At 46.9% G+C, this 19,352-nt stretch overlaps 1 protein-coding gene across 4 annotated transcripts in view; it reads left to right on the top strand.

Moving 5' to 3' along the window:
- LOC119404698 (lysine-specific demethylase 4A) overlaps nucleotides 1-19,352 on the top strand; it is a 54,628-nt gene that overhangs the window by 9,135 nt on the left and 26,141 nt on the right. For 3 of the 4 annotated variants that reach the window (XM_037671331.1, XM_037671332.1, XM_049418978.1), the window contains exons 7-15: nucleotides 1,057-1,235; nucleotides 2,314-2,617; nucleotides 2,975-3,136; nucleotides 4,420-4,569; nucleotides 9,865-10,027; nucleotides 11,310-11,563; nucleotides 12,218-12,416; nucleotides 16,596-16,672; nucleotides 17,307-17,471. In XM_037671331.1, the coding sequence (XP_037527259.1) occupies nucleotides 1,057-1,235; nucleotides 2,314-2,617; nucleotides 2,975-3,136; nucleotides 4,420-4,569; nucleotides 9,865-10,027; nucleotides 11,310-11,563; nucleotides 12,218-12,416; nucleotides 16,596-16,672; nucleotides 17,307-17,471 (1,653 nt within the window). The remainder of the gene's footprint in view (nucleotides 1-1,056; nucleotides 1,236-2,313; nucleotides 2,618-2,974; nucleotides 3,137-4,419; nucleotides 4,570-9,864; nucleotides 10,028-11,309; nucleotides 11,564-12,217; nucleotides 12,417-16,595; nucleotides 16,673-17,306; nucleotides 17,472-19,352) is intronic. The other variant, XM_049418979.1, reaches the window with a different exon arrangement.

Raw genomic sequence — 19,352 nt, forward strand, 5'->3', positions numbered from 1 at the left:
GAAAACAAGAAAATGTTACTTTTTCAGGTGGTACACAGGCACCAACAGGTGAATGTAGCCGTGCAACTGTCCTTTGTCCATCACGCTTTGCAGAACAAGGTCTCTCCGCTTATTCTGTAGCATGGTGAGCCAAGTGTCCACTGTCGAATCGAAACACTCCTGTGTGTCTTCCTTTTGGGCATGACTGAGAAGGGTAGAGTAGGAGCAGACATACAGATCACTAAAAGACCAGAAGGAAGGGATTCTTCCTATTGACCGGGTCGAATCGTGTAGAACCAGTTTCTCCCCTGGCGATGAATGCCTTAAAAAGTTACAAACTGAACAAAAGCCGCGTGCATGTCGCATTTTTCTTTCTTTTTTTGCTCTTCAATCTCCCATGTTGACTCTACGCAATTTCGCATTCACCAACTGCTCGCGCCATGTCAGCGCGGTGGCGTACGCTCGCTGGCACATCCCATTTCACTGCTGCTAGCGGCTGTTTCTGGGCGTTGGTTGAACTAGAGGTCTAGGTTGAACCCTGTAGAGTTTTGAACAGTCAATGTTGCGTGGTAACATGAACAACTCACCTGGAACTACACCTGGAAGCGAAACTTGAGATTAAATACTGTTCATATAGGCGCCAGTTATGAAAATAGGCATTTATAGGCATTATAAAAACACTAATAAAAGCCCTCCTTAGCTTCTAATTCATGCTCATATATCGTCAAGCGATAGTAGCGCAAGGAACAAAATTGGCATTTGCCTAAAATCCGGTCTCTAATAATCACTCAAGCGGAAAGCACGCTGTTGATTCATACAAAAACTACACGACTTGAAGCTAACACTTGGGGGTTTCTGTTTGAAATCTTTCATTGAGCTTTCTTCTTGCCTAAACAGTCTGTGCAAACTGAGTTTCAGGACGTGTGCAGTACTGCTTGGAGCTGCTTCAACCACCGTCACGAGTGATCGTTGAAGTTAATCGTGGTTGAAGTCTCTGAGCTTGGCATTACGGCTCGGATTGCTTTCGAGAACTTCTTGGTGAGACCCGTAATCTTGGCGCGCCCTTTTGTCCTGCAGTGCTTGTGTCGGAATGACTGCGTGAAGATCAGCATGGACGTGTTTGTAAAGAAGTTCCAGCCCGATAGATATGAGCTGTGGCTGGCTGGCCAGGACGTGGGCTGCCACCCCGAGGACCCCTCGAGCCGTGTGGCTGCCCGGCCGCCCACCCACCTCGAGATGGCCATGCTGCGTTCCATGTGAGCGCCCTTTGCACATGTTGCACAGACAATCTCTGTAATACCATTGTCACACAGATGAAAAAGATCTGTAAACGGGGGTGTGTGCTCAAGACAACATTTTGACAAGTGGACTTGTCTTCTTCAAGGCTGGAACTGTTCCAGCCTTGAAGAAGACAAGTCCACTTGTCGAAACGTCGACTCGAGCTCACACACCCCGCTGTTTACGGATTTTTTCATCGCAAGCTTCCATCTTCCCTTACCTGCCGTTTTTTGCATTGTCACATAGGCAGTGTAGATCGCGATAAAGGCCAATTGGGATTAGGCACGATCCATATCAGGTGCTGCTACACTGTCATCGCGATCAGGCCCGATGGGATCAAGACTTTTGCGATTTGGCTCCCAGATTGCAATTTGACTGATGTACGCACCACACTCAATCCGAATTAGCTCGGACCATGTAGCAGCGACCACTGTTGAGCGCAACCAAGAAATCTGATCCGGATCAGCTCTGATCGTGATCAAAAGTGCCTGTGTGACACCAGTGTTGCAAGGGGGTAGCATTGTTTCTCTTTCTTTTTACACTAGACTCGTGTCCATTTGGATACCGTGAGACAAGAAAGAAGTGGCTCGAGTTACCCAATTGTAAAATTGGAACAATAAGGCACTAACCAAACATCCACTAATAAATTAATGTGAAGAATGGTGGGTCAAAAAATTGTTATGCAGAAAACTAAAGTGATGTTCAAGAGTCTCGGAGAACAGCGGTCTTGCGATAGGTAGCAAGGCGCTAGAAGTAGTATCCTCTTGATAAAGGCTTTCGTCACATAGTTTCAAGCTTTCAGGTCTCAGCATATTTTTTAAACCGCTTGGCATTTTCTTGTTCAATATTAGTTTTGGGGGTCGATTAAGGTGTCCTTGTGTGTAATACTTTATTGTTTTGGGAGCGGGATGAGATGTTCATGCGTCGTGATTACTTTTGGTACTTCCGGTCCCTCAGTGTCTGGGCCACAGCAAGTTTAGGGATCTTAGTGTTTGTGAGTCGGCAGCTGTGGATAAGTTTGGTTGTATAGCTCACCGTGTTGATCGTGCTGCCCAGGATCAAGTCCAAGTCGAAGCGCCACCCCGTGCTGTCCAAGCACTGTCTCGTGCCCGAGGAGGATGCCGGCGACACAGACGGCACCGAGATTTACGACCCCGAGGACGACGAGGACACCAAGAAGCAACGACGGCCGTCCAAGGGGTCACTCTCCAAGCGCAAAGGCCCGCCCAAGGGGGCAGCACAGGGTGGCGACAAGAAGCGGCCTCGCAAACCTCGCACCAACAGCACTAACGATGGCGATGCCTCTCCCACCAAGGGGTCGGCAAGCAGAAACCCTGCCCAGTACAACAGCTTGATGCAGGTGAGGGCTGGCTGGCCTGTGTTCGATATCATCGTTGAAGGCACAGTGGTTGCAAGGTGCGAGTGTTGTGCATATGTCTTATTTCAGAACTAGAGCATAGAGTAAACAAGCACTCGGGTGCAAGAAGGATGTGCACTTACTATGGTCGGTGACAGCCTATGCTTTCCCTTCCTTACAGCGCGCAGCGCAGTCACAGCTTTCTGGTGCCTTGTCACTAATACAATTTATGGAATGAAGTGAAGGAAGGGATCTTCCATTACCTGTTTCTGATAACGCTTCACGTGATGTGAGCTGAACTGCGATGCTTGCGGAAGGATTAGTAGCGCACAAAATAACCGTGGCTTTCTCACTGCATAGGAGCTGAGCGTAGTGGTGGAGCCTCTGGCACATGCGGAGCCTCCGAAACTGGAGCCCCTGAAGGCGTCTCCTGCCGAGGCTCCTCCTCAGTCGGAGCCGACGCAGCTGCCCGCCGAACGCTGTGAGGACATATACCAGCACACCGCTGAGCTGCCCGCATTGGTGAGCTCCGTTTGGGGACTCCTGTTGTCAGCGATGATCGGTGGGCTGGTGTTTGTAGGCAATAGCAATAAGGCACCGATAGACTTTTCCTTTATGCAAGTGAAACTGCTCTGATTGTCCAAAACACCACCACGATTGGTCCTGAATGAAAAATGGAATAATGCTTACACGCAGTATGTTGGTGCTTTGGCTTAGGCAGAACCAGCCAGCATGGAAGAGAACACCCAGTTCACATTCAAGGCCATTCGTGGTCCTCTCTTGATCTCCAGTTTGTTCTTTATCTTTGTTTGTGTGTAAGCTGCTGTCGGGAGGGTGGGTCTTTTGAGGGTATAATTCATTAGCAAGCATTCGTAAAAATTTTTTTAGTTAACACTGGTTTAGGGCAGAGGGGCTGTTCTCTTCCTAGTTGGACTGCACGGTACCTTGACGTGCGTGAACGTAGCATTGTAGTTAGTGCACTGTAGTGTGTGCATGTTACAAATAGTCAGTGACGTGTTCATAGATCTGCAGTGCGACAGCTACTTATGCATCATGCCGTAACACATTAATCCATCGCAACACTGGTGCACCACTTTTGCCATTGAGCTCCGTTGTACATGTGCCTGGCATTGCACTTGAAAGCAGTGCATGACACGAACAGCGTAAGAATGCTTTAGCTACCAAGATGAGGGAACGGATGCGATGCATTGGTTAAGTGCAGTCGACATCCTTGGGCAATGGCACACAAGCTTGTGCTCGGAGATAAGTGTGGCTCTGGGTCGGCCTCGGCTGAATGCTGAAGCCACGTGTGCAACGGAGCAGGGCTTTCATTGCTTTGCTTGGCCCTAAGCTGAAATTTAGTGTAGTTAGCAGTGAACGTCTCCTTTTGTTATCCCATGCCTGCTGTGTCAGACAGTGACTGAGTTCTCTCGAGTACTTTTTGTAGGAAGCTGTGTGGCCCCAGGCACATAGCACTGGCACTATTGGACGTCAGACAGCCTGTCCCAGCTATTGGCTTCTTCACTACCCATTCCCATCTCCTTCGTAACAGTCACAACGCATAACATATCTGTTGATCATGGCACACTGAAAGCTGTAAATGGGTGGCATCGGCGCATACTCAAAATTTGAAAATGTTCAAGCAACTCACTTCAAAATTTTATCGAAAGTTTCTTCCAAGGGCTCTGTAGTGTGTATCCTGTTAGCAAGATGTGTGAGGGTATGCTGTGTGCATCTAACGACAGAGTAAATGGCAGGTCCAAAGCAAAGCGGTGACTCCTGGTGCTGTTGTGGCTTTACCACAGAGCCTGGGACCGGGGGTTAGTCTGGGCGACCAGTGGTCCCTGATGACTCCGGTGGAGGCACTTGTTCCCGCACCAACGCCCTCTCCCAACCACTCGGCACCGCTTCTTTCTTCCCCACCAGAGGACACCAGTTCACTTCCCTTCTCGAAGGTGGGCCTCTCCCCTGTACACAGATGTACTTTGACGCCCTTCGGGGGGCATGGCCACAGTGGCTGAGAAACGGCTGCTTGCAGCATAGCATATCCCCCGCACCCCCTCCTTCTCTTCAACATGCATATGGAGTCTTGCTAGCCAGTGTTTCTTCCGCGGCATACATTTTGCATGGCACCCATTAAACTTGCATGCTGTCTCAACTGCTCTTGCTGATTCGCGCGAGGTCTCCGACAGTTGTGATAGTCCCCTACTACAGTAGACTCTCGTTCAACGGAACCTGAAGGGACCAGGAAAATATGTTCTGTTTGCTGAGAGATGAATAGGGGTGCACAATTCAAGTACAAAACTAATCATGTTAGAAGCAGTCATCCCCTTTAAGCAACAATTTCATTCAAGCGATTTCCGTTTACTGAGAGTCCACTGTACTTAAATTGTGAGGAGGAGCAGAACACGATGTCTGTTATGTCCGTCACAGATCTCTGGTTACCTTATCATATCTACAAACTGTTGTGACGCGGCAATGAAGTGGGAAAGGAAATGTGGAGCTGGCTATTCTCTGATGACTGACTGCCGCTGCGACACCTTGGTGTCTGGGGCATGATGACCAAAAAGGCCGAATTGTAGGGGCTCGCTAGTCCTTGAGCTCCCCTTCATGGCCCTTGTCGCATGTCGCCGTGCAACTAGTTGGCATGTTGGGTGAGCTTGGACACTGCCTCGATGCACAGAAATCGGGAAGCGGACTTTCAAAAGTTTGGTCTGACCCTGTCAACGGGTGCTGTTGCGTCAGCAGTCATCTTATCCAGGAAGAGCACAGGACTACGTTATACGATGCTTTTCCCGGGAAATACAGGGGACAAGGTACTTGTGCATGCATGTGATACTCGTACGAAAGTTTCGTCGTGTGACCCACTGCAGTTTGTAGGCCACTATAGTATCAGCTCCCTGCTGTCACTTTTGAGGCCACGTTGACTGATTCCTCTTTGGGACACCACATTCACCGCAGACTGATTGGCTAAGAGGCATTTGAAATGGACTTGAAGAAAGCAATTTCAAATATCCCATGAAGGTTTTCATGTCGTGCAGTTCAGTAGGCTAACCATTGTCACACTTACATCGAGCATTGTCAATTATATCATTTGAAGCTCTGTAACATCCCCACTTGTCTGTCCTGTATATCATACTCTTTGCCAGAGCCCACTGCCTGCCAATTTCGTCCAGAGCATTATCAATGCCTGCATGCTTACTTGTCCATGTTGTCCTTTCCGTCTCCCTGGCAAATAGCTTGCCGCTGCTCCAGCACATCAGGGCATCTTAGCCTGTGTGTGTATTGCTACTTACCAAGCGCCAGAAGCCTGGCAAGGGGGACAGCAGTTTTAGTACGTTGCATGACTGTTCTCGTTGAAGAAAAGGAGCCGCTATGTGCAAATAATCGTGTGACTGCCAATACCTTTGCGCCCGCAGTCAAGTTGCATGGACTAGCAGTTCGTTATTGCACTGGCAACTATGGGCATTCCGGTTGAACTCAACGTTACAAGATGGCTGTGTACCATGACATTGCCCCTCAAGTCTGTGTCTGTGGTGTTCCAATATAACAGTGTTCATGACAATAAACTAAAGCCCCCCTATGTGCTGAAATTTATGTTGTCCCTGCTGCATCATAGCTCCTGTATCAGGGGCTGATGTTCTGGAAACTGTCAGAATGCGCCATATTGTCACATTTGTAGGGGCAATGAAGAACAAGAACTCCACTTAAGGTGCAAGTAAAGAATGTCACTGGATATTGCACGAACTTATCTAGAAATATGAGCACTGCTCAAATTGAAATGACAGCGCAAGCACGATTGTCAGTCACTAAATATGATGTCAACGATTTGTAAATTGCTATGCATTCTAGGGTGATAGCTGCTGCCCGCAAAAACTTTAGAATGTACAGCACTATTCTCATGAAGGGTACCTCTTTTGATATGGAATTCCTGGCTATGAGGAATGTGTGACATAGTAAGTGGTGCGTGGTGCTTCGAAAAGTAACTTGATAGTTGTGACTAACAGGTGATTAACGGTCACCAGCAAAAAAAAAGAGAAGTGCCCTCTGTGTTAAACAGTATGGTCAACTTCGATCATGTTTGTGTTTTGAGGTAATTAGAGTAAGGTGCAGCTGCTTCGTATAAGTGAATAAGAGATGTCAATGTGATGGAATTTGACACAGTTTCCTAAAAGTACTACTACCCACTCAACTAAACTCTTGCGATGCTATCATTTTGCTTTTACATGAATGATTATTAGCTCGTGAATTTACCTAGTCTTCATGCTCAGACTTCAAGTGTCCTCGTCACGTTACTTATTACTGCTTTTATCTTTCTGAAATTCTAGTCATTCGATGGTTTTGTAAACAGAGCAATGTAATTGAGTATGTATGCACATGCATAAGTGTTGCGAATTGTTTTGCTTAGAGCTGTGCGAATAGCAAAATTTTGGGTGTGAAGCGAATTCGAATAATAAAGATTGAGTGTGAATTGAATCGAATAATTTTCGAATAATTTTCGAATAATTTTCGAATATTTCTCAAACATTTTTCGAATAATTCGAAGTGAAATTACAGAAAACGTTGCAGAGAATCCCTAAGTATGTTCTTGTGAGATAGCAACATGAAAGTGTTTCTTTTTGCTAGGTTGATGAAGTGCTGATGGGGTCATATTTCATAGTTGTCTTTCTTATCAAGAATGAGGCAATGTAGAGGCCGAATTGTATTTATGTACATGATTTGGTGCAACCAAAGTGTTGCCGACAACACTTTACACGTGATAGGCAGAGATGCCATTTCCTCAGCCTCTCCTCTTCTTTCAACTGCTGTGGAAGCCCAACTGATGTGGCAGACAAGGGTGTGCTCCCTTCAAGTCCGGCGTTCCAAATCTGCCTCGTAGACGTCGATATATAAGAACATCTGAAATTTTGGATGCTAAAAAGCTTCGGCGTCCGATTTTTCGGACTTCCTCCCCAAATTTCAGGTCCAAAACAGCATTAATTGAGCCTCCAACTCTGCCACGTCTTTCATCTCTATATTGGAACCAGCGTTTTCTTGAGTTAATACTAGGGGTGTGCGAATATTCGAAATTTCGAATATTTTTCGAATAGTGTTTGCTATTCGATTCGATTCGCACTGAAATTTTACTATTCGAACTATTCGAACTTCCCAAAGACAAATGCAGTCAACGTCCGGTTGAAAGTGACCCCTTCAGATTTTCAATATGCTTCACCTCATTACACTCTCGTATTGCGGCAAAGCTGCCTTTCAAGCTCCGTTACGGTCGAATTTAGACAAGAGACAAAGTCCGGTTGGAAGTGGTCCCTAGATTTTCCATATGCTTCACCTCATCATACCCCCGTATTGCGGCAAAGCTGCCTTTCAAGCTCCGTTACTGTCGAACTTGGGCAAGAGAAGTCAACGTCTGATTGGAAGTGGTCCCTAAATTTTCAATATGCTTCACCTCATCACACCCCCGTATTGCGGCAAAGCTGCCTTTCAAGCTCCGCTACGGTCGCAAATGTATTAACTCAAGAAAACGCTGGTTCCAATATGGAGATGAAAGATGTGGCAGAGTTGGGGGCTCAATTAATGCTGTTTTGGATTTGAAATTTGGGCAGGAAGTCTGAAAAATCGCACGCCAAAGCTTTTTAGCATCCAAAATTTCAGATGTTCTTATATATTGACGTCTACGAGGCAGATTTGGAACTCCGGACTTGAAGGGAGCACACCCTTGTCTGCCACATCAGTTGGCCTTCCACAGAAGTTGAAAGAGAAGGAGAGGCTGAGGAAATGGCACTTCTGCCTATCACGTGTAAAGTGTTGTTGGCAACACTTTGGTTGCACCAAATCATGTCCATAAATACAATTCGGCCTCTACATTGCCTCATTCTTGACAAGAAAGACAACTACGAAATATGACCCCACCAGCGCTTCATCAACCTAGCGAAAAGAAACACTTTCATGTTGCTATCTCACAAGAACATACTTAGGGATTCTCTGCAACTTTTTCTGTAATTTCATTTTGAATTATTCGAAAAATGTTTGAGAAATATTCGAAAATTATTCGAAATTATTCGATTCGATTCGCACTCAATCTTTATTATTCGAATTCGCTTCGCACCCAAAATTTTGCTATTCGCACAGCTCTAGTTAATACATTTGCGACCGCAGCGGAGCTTGAAAGGCAGCTTTGCCACAATACGGGGGTGTGAGGAGGTGAAGCATATTGAAAATTTAGGGACCACTTTTATTCGGATGTTGACTGCGTCTTGGCAAAGTTTGACTGTAACGGAGCTTGAAAGGCAGCTTTGCCGCAATACAGGGGGTGATGAGGTGAAGCATACTGAAAATCTAGGGACCACTTTCAAACAGACGTTGACTGTTTCTTGGCTAAGTTCGACCGTAACGGAGGTTGAAAGGCAGCTTTGCCGCAATACAGGGGTGTGAGGAGGTGAAGCATATTGAAAATCTAGGGACCACTTTCAACCGAACTTTGTCTCTTGGCTAAGTTCGACCGTAACGGAGCTTGAAAGGCAGCTTTGCCGCAGTACGAGAGTGTAATGAGGTGGAGCATATTGAAAATCTAAAGGGGTCACTTTCAATCAGACGTTGACTGCATTTGTCTTTGGGAAGTTCGAATAGTAAAATTTCAGTGCGAATCGAATTGAATAGCAAACACTATTCGAAAAATATTCGAAATTTCGAATATTCGCACACCCCTAGTTTTGCTTATTAAACACAATGTTTTGTGAACCATTTGCAAAGTTTTTTTAACTTTGCAAATGGTTCTGCTCTTTAAAGCAGAAGCATGTTAGGTGAATCAACAAATCAACTGTCATTCCTACGCTGACTGAACCACCACCATACTAAACTGAACCAGTGCCCATTGACGTGCAACACACTGTGGCAGCTCAGCGTCTTAAGTATGGTGCTGCTAAGCTCGAGGATTCAGGCTCACTTCCCAGATATAGTGGCTGCATTTTGATGGCAGTAAAATGCAAGAACACTAGTGCACTTAGCTTTAGGTAGTCATAAAAAAAACCAGGTGGTTTATGATTAAACCGGAGTCCCCCCCCCCCCATATGTCATGCGTTGTAATCTTGCCCTGGTTTTGGTACGTTGAACCCAGGAATTTATGTTAATTTTTTATACACACCGGTGCCAAAGCTTGCTGTAGTGAATTTCGTAGGGAGCTCTGTGCTTCATAATAGCACCGTTACGGTCTACAAATGCTGACAGGCTTGTCGGTTTCGTTGCACCGACTCCAGGTGGCTACCGAGAAGGAGGAGGAGGTGACACCAACCCCCGGCATGCCACGCAAGCTGTGCCTGAGCACGGCCGTGCGACGCCAACCTTTGCACCCTGCACCCAAGAAGCGCAAGTCACATCCAGCACTCATCAAGGGCCATGGGGAAGACAGCAGCGATGAGGGTGAGTAGCAGTGCTGAACCGAAAGCTGATGTGTAGCATTTGAGGAACTTTTTTTTCTGGCTCACAGGTCAACTTCATGGGAAGTGCTGCCTCGTCCTCTTTACCTTGTTGTCCTCATCTTCAAATTTGCACTCTGCGATCTTTGTAGCACAGTTTGTACCAATTCAACAGCGGGCAATATTTATACGCCACAAAGATGGTGGTCCTGTCTGAGGCATTCAAACTTTACACTTCAAGTTTTCTTTCACAGACCTCACTAAGTGACTCTCTATAGCTTAATACTAACACGCGCTAAGGCTGAGGTTCTTATGTACCTGTAAAAATGTGGCTCTAATTGCCATGCCCCGTCATCATTGACACCGACACCTCAGCACGTTGTGGTTAAGCTTGGCCAGAACCATCACTTGTACCACTCCTGTTTAAGTGATAAGACTGGGGCACCTGTTGTCAAATCTGTCACCTTGCAGTTGAGGAGGACGTGTCCGTAAGCAAGGCAGGCAACAAGCTGAGTGGGAGTCATATCTCTCCAGTCGCTTGCGGTAACCTTACTTCACTGCCCTTTGTTGGCAGTCTGGCGATGGCAGGAGCCGGGGTGTGATGACTGAAAAGGCCGAATTGTAGAGGCTCGCTCGTCCTCGAGCTCCCTGCCTGGACCCCGTTGCATTTCACGATGCAACGTGTGGGCCGGCAAGGTGAGCTCGGACACAGCTTCGATGCACACAAATCGGGAAGCATACTTTCACAAGTAGGGTCTGACCCTGGCAACCGGTCTTGCCATATCTAGACTTTGGTAGTAAATGGTTACTGAGCAGTAAAGAGTTAATGACCAATAACGGTCAACATGGCAGGTGGCATGACAAAGGCATTCATTTTGCTGCAGTCCGGTGTTTGTTTGTCCTGTCACTTTCCTCGTGTCCGTTGCGTTGACACTGGTAATTGCCCTATGTGGTAATTCCCAACTGTAATGGTCGCATTTCGATGGACACAGTATGTTAGAGTGCAGTGTACTGTGCAATGTCGGTACACGTTAAAGAACCCTATGCAATCAGAATTATCCAGAGAGCTCCGCTAAAGCATGCCTCATCATCATATCGTTGTTTTGGCACATCAGAACCTGAGAAACTATTAATGGAGTTAGGTAATGTAACACCGTCTGTGCATTAAAAAAAAAATGAGGCACTTGTACTTGCTCAGATCGTCTTTGGTAAGAGAGGTTGGGGCATTTTGCTGTCTACAGGAGGTAAATGGTTGATGTGGAATTTCTTACGTCATTGTCTGCCAGGTTGGTCGTCCGGAGGGGACACCTCTGGGTCAAAGGCCAACAGCAGCAGCAGTGCGGCCACAACAACCACAACAACAACGGGTGGTGGCAATGGTGGCAGTCTCGGGGCGAGGGAGCCCGGCAGCTGGGCAGCGCCGTACATGGACCTGTGGAGCTTCCGACCGGCCAATCTGTATGCCGAGCGACAGCTCAACCGGCACTCCTCCACCCTCGAGCCGCACTGTGCCCTCTGCCTGCTCTTCCGACCACTCCAGGTGCCGAGAGAGAAGCTATGTTGCTATTCTCTACAACTTTGCAGTAATAGGTTGACTATTAGAGCGGCAAGTGAACGTCCGTGTTGAAGTTTTTGTCTTCTGATATGGAGAGGGGAAAAGGGTGTTATGGCACAGTTCTCAAAACTTTAGTTTTTGGCTCTAATCAAATACTATGGAATCCATTTATATTGATAAAGATCTAAATAGGGCCAAGAAAACACCTCCCAATTTCGAGATGTTATAACAAGCTGGTAAGGGAACATGCAAGGCAGCTCTCGCTTCTTTTCTATCCTTTTTCTTCTTTTGTCTTTTATAGCCTCTAGACTTTGTTTTGATGGCAAACGAAGCATTTTTTGGTATTGTGGCATCGTTTAATTACACACAAGTTATTTTTCTGCCTGGTGTTTCTTCCATCTTTCTTGGCAGGCATGTGTTAACTATGCGACATGAACTGTGCCCTTAGGTGCCTGCTCAGGAACATTTATATAGCGCCTTTACTGGTGTGCTTGTTTATGAAATGTAATGGAGGAGGCAAGATCACCCACATGGGACTTTTTCCTGCGAAAGTGACCTTGCTCCAGGTCGACAACTGTGACTCTGCGTTAGGCGATTTGTGGGAACGAACGGTGATCGTGTGATGCATTTCTTGCGCAGTACTCGCGCGAGGAAACTCCCCGAGAGCAGCCCATAGTGCCGGAGTCTAGCGCCGTGTGGATGCCCGCCGTGTGCTTTGTAAACGGTGGCCTGGACGTGGCGTGCAGTGCCGAAGTGGGCATGCCCGAGATTCCCGACACCGACGTCAAGTCGAGCGAGCTGCTCGTTTGTACCTCTTGTTCCGTCTGCGTTCACAAACGTGAGTCCCACTACATCTCTCCACACTAAGGCCTTTGGATGCGTGTGTGATACCTTTCTCTCGTTCTCACTGTGTCTGAGTTTTAATCGCCTTTTATAAAGTTGAGAAAACAGTAGACTCTCAGTAAATGGAAATCTCTTAAACGGAATGAAACGGAACGGCTGCTTCATTGGAGCAACTACCACTAATATGACTGGTTTCGTACTTGAATTCTGCACCTCTGTTCATCTCTCAAAAAATGGTGCTCTTAAGGGGAGACGCGGGTCTTGGAACGGTCAAAAATGGTCAAAAAATCGATTTTTCGCAAAGCTTATTTTCGAGGCGTTTGTACTTCTGAGCACCTACTCTCAAATTGCTAACGCTAAATTCGGTCGGGAAACGCGATAAAATCGGCTTTCAAAGCACCCCGGCAGCACTAAAATGTCCCCAAAAGGACGAAATTTGTTCGAACTTCCCGCGCGCGCCATGAGCGTTGCAGCGGGCCGAGCGCCGCCATCTTGGGCTAGATTTGAAGCTGTTTTCTTTGTGCACATTTTGCGCCATCTCAAAATGGCGTCGCTCAAGCAGAACGGCCGCCGTCGCGGGTTTTCTGAAGGTCGTTTCCAGGCCACTGATTGGCTCTCACGCGGCGCGTTTTTCAAGCGCGCCTTTCCGAGTCTCCCATTGGCTGGCGCGACCGACACGTCATTTTTTTTTTCTTTGTGTTTGGTTCTCCGCCGTGGCTGTCCGTTTGTGTGCGCCTGCTTTTGCGATCGTGCGTGTTTCTCGACGGACCGTGTCCTCTACTTTGTGCCGGTAGTTTTTCCACGCGATCGAGATGCCTGGAGACTCTCGTCTGAAACCATCGACGCAACGAGCTTTTGGAAGCCGTAAAAAACGGGCTTGGAACAAGAAGGCGCCGGCTACAAGTGCACCGTCGGCAGCGGAGTTGGAGTCGCGGCCGGACCCTTTGGACCTGCCGGGAACTTCAACTGACGACACCGTGGGACCAAGTTCGACTAGCGAAACACTTCGGGTTGATGCCGCGTACTACTCAACGGCGGAGCAGGCGCAGCGAGTTGAGAGATCGGCGCAAACGAAGACCGTTCTGTCTGGAAAGTCGGCTACCCAGCGCAAGTTCGACCTTCTTGGAGTAAGCGCGGAGTGCCAGACCGGTGACGCCGGGACCGATTTTTTGCTCGTCGATATGAAAGTTTTGAATAACTTTTTTGCACAAGCGAAGTGCGACAAATGCGACGCAAAAAGTCTCAGCGTGAGGAAGGCAACGGACAAGGAGTACGGCCTTGCGGTAAAGCTTATTTTTTCTTGCAGCAGTTGTGATTTCGAGAAGAAGCAATTTTCTTCTCTGAGAGTGAGCGGAACTGCCACCATCACTCCCTTCGAAGTCAACATGAGGGCCATGAAGGGGATACAGATGATAGGCAAAGGTGTTACTGCCCTTTCGGACTTTTGTGCGTGTATGAACCTTTCGCACCGAGGCTTGCACCACAAGACGTTTCAGGGACACCTAAAAAGTTTAGTGAAAGCCTGCGAAAACACAGCGACTGAAAGTGAAGCTGCTAGTGTGGCAGTAATAAAAGAGCTGTATACAGACTTCCTGAACCCCATAGGGAACATCGATGTTGTGTTCGACGGCTCATGGATGACGCGAGGTCGGAGCTCACACATAGGTGTGGGCTGCATCATTGAGCTGTACACTGGCCTTGTAATTGACCATGTTGTTTACTCAAACTTTTGTCTCGGCTGTGCCCTGGGACCACAGCCGCAAGACGAAGGGTACACCGACTGGCTGGCAACCCACGAGTGCCAACGAAACATCGAATGCAACTCTGGCCGCATGGAAGTAGAGGCTGCGCTGACCATGTTTCAGAGGTCCTGGGCCAAGCATGGTCTGCGCTACACGACTGTGCTCTCTGATGGAGACAGCCGCACTTTTCATGCCTTGTCCGAAGCCGAGGTGTACGGCTTTATCCAAATAGACAAAAAGGACTGCATCAACCATGTCCACAAGCGAATGGGTGCAGCTTTACGGAACCTTGTGGACAAAAAGAAGGCTCAGGGTGAGTCTCTTGGGGGTAGAGGAAAGCTCACACAAGAGAAGATCAAGAAGATCGCGAATTACTACGGATATGCCCTGAGGAGCAATATCAATGACGTGCCAGCTATGAAGAGGGCAGTCGAAGCTACACTGCTGCACATGACATCGACAGATGATGCACCAAAGCACTCAAAGTGCCCCGAGGGTGCTAGCTCTTGGTGCAAGTACAATAGAGCCTTGGCCAATGGGGAGAGTCCACCTTCACACAAGAATGCCCTGCCGGCTTGTGTTGGGGCTGCTCTGGAGCCAGTCTTTGCGAGGCTCAGTGATGAGAGCCTGCTGACACGGTGCTGTGAAGGGAAGACCCAGAACGCGAGTAAGAGTCTTCATTCGGTCATCTGGACCCAAACTTCAAAGAATGGGAACGCTTCGCTGGAAAGTGTGAAGCGAGCTGCCGCTGAGGCTGTTGCCATCTACAACCAAGGAAGAAGGGCAACCAACGAGTCCATTGCTGCAAGTTTGGGCTATATTGCTGGGGATTGCCTTGTTCGACGAAGCCTAGAAAAAGACTCTCTGCGTTTACGCAAGGCAAATGCAACTCATCTGAAGAGCACCAACACAAAAAAGACTCTTGCAAGGAGACACAAAACGGGTGCAACTGAAGATTACAGTCCTGGACTACTTTGAAGGTATTCTCTCAAGCATAGCAACCTATTACCCAGGGTAACATGCTGCCTAACATCTAGAAGGTTCTTCCTAAAGACTGAAAAGACATGAGCAGCCAGTCGCTTGAGCCTCATACCCCATGGCTTTTCCAGAACCCCCCAGCCGCTTGTCATGGTGGGGTTTTGATCATGCTTTGCACATTGGAAAATTTTTTAGATATGATTCCTTGGGTGGAACAAGACACTTTCTGTTTTGTTTTGAAGGGAAACAGATGGGGAACATGTGAATAAAATTTATGGTTAAAGGTTCCTTTTAGAAATTTATACAGTGCGTGTCAATCTTCAAACGCGATTTTCTCAGCTTCACATTTTTTGCCAACTTGACCAGCCTTACGGATCTTTTCATTATGTTTTTGTAAGGTAATTTTGATAAATTTTATACCGTTGAATTCGTAAGAAATAGGACTGTGGAGCTATGCTATTTTTTTGTGGCTAAGATGAACATATGAAATTTTGTGAACAATAATGTGAGCTAATTGCATTTCAAGATTACACAATGTCAATACAATTGAAAGTTCTTATATGATGATATATCTCAGTGACAATATAAATAGCATAGCTCCACATGGCAGGTCTTTGGCTACAGCTGCATCTTAAACAGAACCAAAAATACTGAGGGAAAGTGTCTTAATGACCCGTAAGAAATTACCTAATTAGATTTCACTTATGCTCTCACAATTTGATAACTAATTGAAGTACATGAAAACTAATTATATTTTTGAAAACAGGAGGAAGAAATACATATACACACCCAATTTCATTACAATATCTCCAATAATAAAACTTTTCGTTTCGAGACCAGTGTCTCCCCTTAAATGGAACATATTTTCCCAGCCCCTTCAGGTTCCATATAGTGAGTCTACTGTATTGTGGAACACTAGGCCGTGTGCTTTCTGAACTGTCTAGTAAAGCAGCATTTACTCACCCATGACAAATCTACTGCCTGCAAGCACTGCTGAGGATGAAAAAACTGTGGCGGAAACCTTGCCATTACAAATTAAATCTCGGACACATTATTCATAGCAGGAATATCAGTAAGAGTAGACTTGCAACATAAATAACTCGCAACAAAAATTCTTCCCTTCTTTCCCTACTCATTATAATGGGGTGAAGCTGCTCTTTGGGTCCAAAAATTGCAAAAAAAAAAATTGTTTTTTCGGAAATTTTATTTTTGGATTCTGCCATTACTGGTGCATAACCTTTAATTTTCTTGCATCCTAGATCATTTTAGCCACTACAGTCTGTTATATCAGCAATAGATAGTGTTTTCTTCACTTCTGTTTTCTCTGTTTCATTTTCTTTTTTTTTTTTCCGTATACCTGGTTGCGAATCTTGATCGTTCAGGAATGCAGAACATTACAGTTTTCACGCGTAAAACAACTTTCCTTTTTTTTTTTTCTGTCCACCACCTGTCAGACTGTTATGGTGTCACGGTTCCTGTCATCAAGGAGACTTGGAAGTGTGACCGATGCGCGGTGCAGCCTATCAGTGTGGTAAGTTTTATCCTCACTTGTACAGTTAATTCCCTTGGAGGGTCCCATGCAGGAGGTTGCAATTGCCTATGAGGTTCGCCCTTCCTCCCATTTTGCGAATCTTCAGATTTTTCAAGGTCCCCAGGTTTGCAGGTATGCTAATTAGGATGCACCGTTAGATTGTGTTAGTGAACGGCATCAAATGTTGTGCCAAATGATACAAAGAATTCAATGAAGTGTCGCATTTAGCCATTAGAATTGGTCATAGACAAGAAAAACTAGCGGTGATTGTGAGATAAATCTATTGGCATTTCAGCCTACCTCTCCAGCTCATGTCGTCACTTCAGGCTTCCCCCTCCCCCATGACATCACGTCCCACACATGACTTGCAAGCACCCAATTTCAATCTCGAGGTCACTGTTGGTTGGTACTTCCGGTCTTAGCCACTTCTGGTTGACCATTAAAAAAGTGATCGGCTCACTTCAAATTAGCATTTTTAAACTCTGCTGCGGACCGACTTAACCACAGTCACACACGTGCCGCCTTTTCCGTCTCAGCACTCCTAATGCCGACACTTTAAAAGGGAGCCGCCTAGTGAGAGCATTTTGTAGCAGCCTGTGCACACAAATACGTGTTCCTCTTCTGTCTTCCGCAGGAGTGTTGCCTGTGCTCCTTGCGTGGGGGTGCCCTGAAACAGACAACGCACGGCCGCTGGGTGCACCTGCTCTGTGCCCTGCTGGTGCCCGAGGTTCACCTGGTAGACCAGCGTGCTCGTTCTCCTGTGGACGTGCTCAGAGTCACACCGCAGAGGGCCCGCCTGGTGAGTTGGAAGTCACGGGCGTCCGTCGCCGGCTGCTCTGTTAGTCTGTGCAGAGAGTCTATTCTGTTCCACCCGTACTTTAGCGAAGTGGTTCACACCGGCTTGATGCCAGTTCCTGCTTGTGCAGAACTGGACTGACTTTGCCTGCACGAACCCTGTGGCCGTGTTGTCGGACAGTGACTCTTGATGTTCACTTTTGCAGGATTTAATGTGGCTGTAGTGACGGTTGTACAGTGCAAACTGCCTGTCGCACTGTCTGGGCACAGTGCCGTAAACGCTTTCACCCGCAAGCACAGACTTGTCTTAGCTATCTGAGTGAAAGTGAAAGCTGCCCAAAAGTCACCCCTCCTCTTTTATTTCTGTTATTACCACGCTCATGCACATTCTTTTTATATTTTATAACCCACTTTTTGTGTGGGCCTGTACAAAGGCTTACAGTATTGTTAAAGGGACCGACAACTGGCCAGAGCATGTGAGTGGATCTTGCCATTAATGAAAAGACTATGAATTATAGCTACAGATTGAAGCATTCTTTTGGCGATCCGAGTAGATTTATGTTTCTATATTGCATTTAAAGGGACACTAAAGGCAAATAACAATTTATGTCAGAGTGAAAGCTCAATGTATGACAACTTCTAAAACAGCAATATTATCAAAAGCAGTGCCCTACTTACCGAGAAATTAAGCTAAATGTATCACTTGATGAGCGCCACGAATGGGACATTTTCGAAGTGATCTCGATGACATATGAGAGTCGGCCTACAATAAATCACTAATAATCAAACTAGCCGCAATAAAAAAAGAACCTTCCGTGCATCAAAAGACGTAATAAAATGCTGTTTGTTCGTTTCCATTTGATTCATGGAAAAAAGAACCTCTGTGGCGTTGCCATGGGGAACGGCGCGCGTGGTTCAAAGGTTCCGTTTTCGCTGAACTGCGCTTCGCCCGGCACCCTGCTTCGCTCACGCGGTCGCATCTCAGTGGTAGTTTCGGTATCACGTACTGCCGCGTGTGTTTTGCGCGCTCGTGAAAGTCGCTCTGACAGAAAGTTCGACAAAATGCCGCATGCAACGGCGCCGGCACTACGATACCTCAGCAGCATACCGCGTTCATCGGGGCTCAAGTCGCTGAATTGGAGCCCAGCGTTGCGAGCCAATGTCTCATTGTCAAGTTCTCCGTCCACATCCATTGTGGCGATTGCAGTGAGCTTCGACGGCTTCGATGGCCGTTGTTGCTGCTGTGGGTCCCGCTACTTTCACTCTGCTGCTACTAGTGTCGGCTGCCGTGCAGTAAAGGCGGGCAACGTTGGGCACGGCAGCAGTGACGTATGAAAGTCTGATTTCAGGCGGGTTATTTGAAGTGCGCTATCGCGATGCGGACCACTGAAACGGGATTTTATTTCAAAATAAGCACTTTCTTGGCATAAAAGTAGCACTACGAGGTTTCTGGACCGCTATTTCAACAATCAATGTCGACTTATTATTTGCCTTTAGTGTCCCTTTAAATGTAAAAAAACTGGTATGTCACGCAGCCCGGCAGAAGCTGGATTATGGAGTTGTTCACTTTGCTGTATGTAGCAGTGAAATCTCGTTAATACGTACCTGCCGGGAACGCGGCATAACTACGCACTAAACGGTAGTACGCATTAACCAACAAGTACAAGTTTGCCTCTCCTGGCGTACGTTATCGCCGCCAGCAAAGAAATAGAGTGCCACAGCAAATATTGTCTAAAGTACCCATCGCAAAGCCTTTTCTTTCTTTTTGCCAAAGTGGAGAAAATATCCTAGCACTCTCGCACGACCGCCTGATAGCACGCGGTGGCCACGCCAAAGAGCATTTCGAAACTAATAAAGGGTCCGGGATACGCAGTGACCGACATAG

The sequence above is a fragment of the Rhipicephalus sanguineus genome, chromosome 9, assembly GCF_013339695.2.
Source record: "Rhipicephalus sanguineus isolate Rsan-2018 chromosome 9, BIME_Rsan_1.4, whole genome shotgun sequence".
In the NCBI taxonomy this organism is placed as follows: domain Eukaryota; kingdom Metazoa; phylum Arthropoda; class Arachnida; order Ixodida; family Ixodidae; genus Rhipicephalus; species Rhipicephalus sanguineus.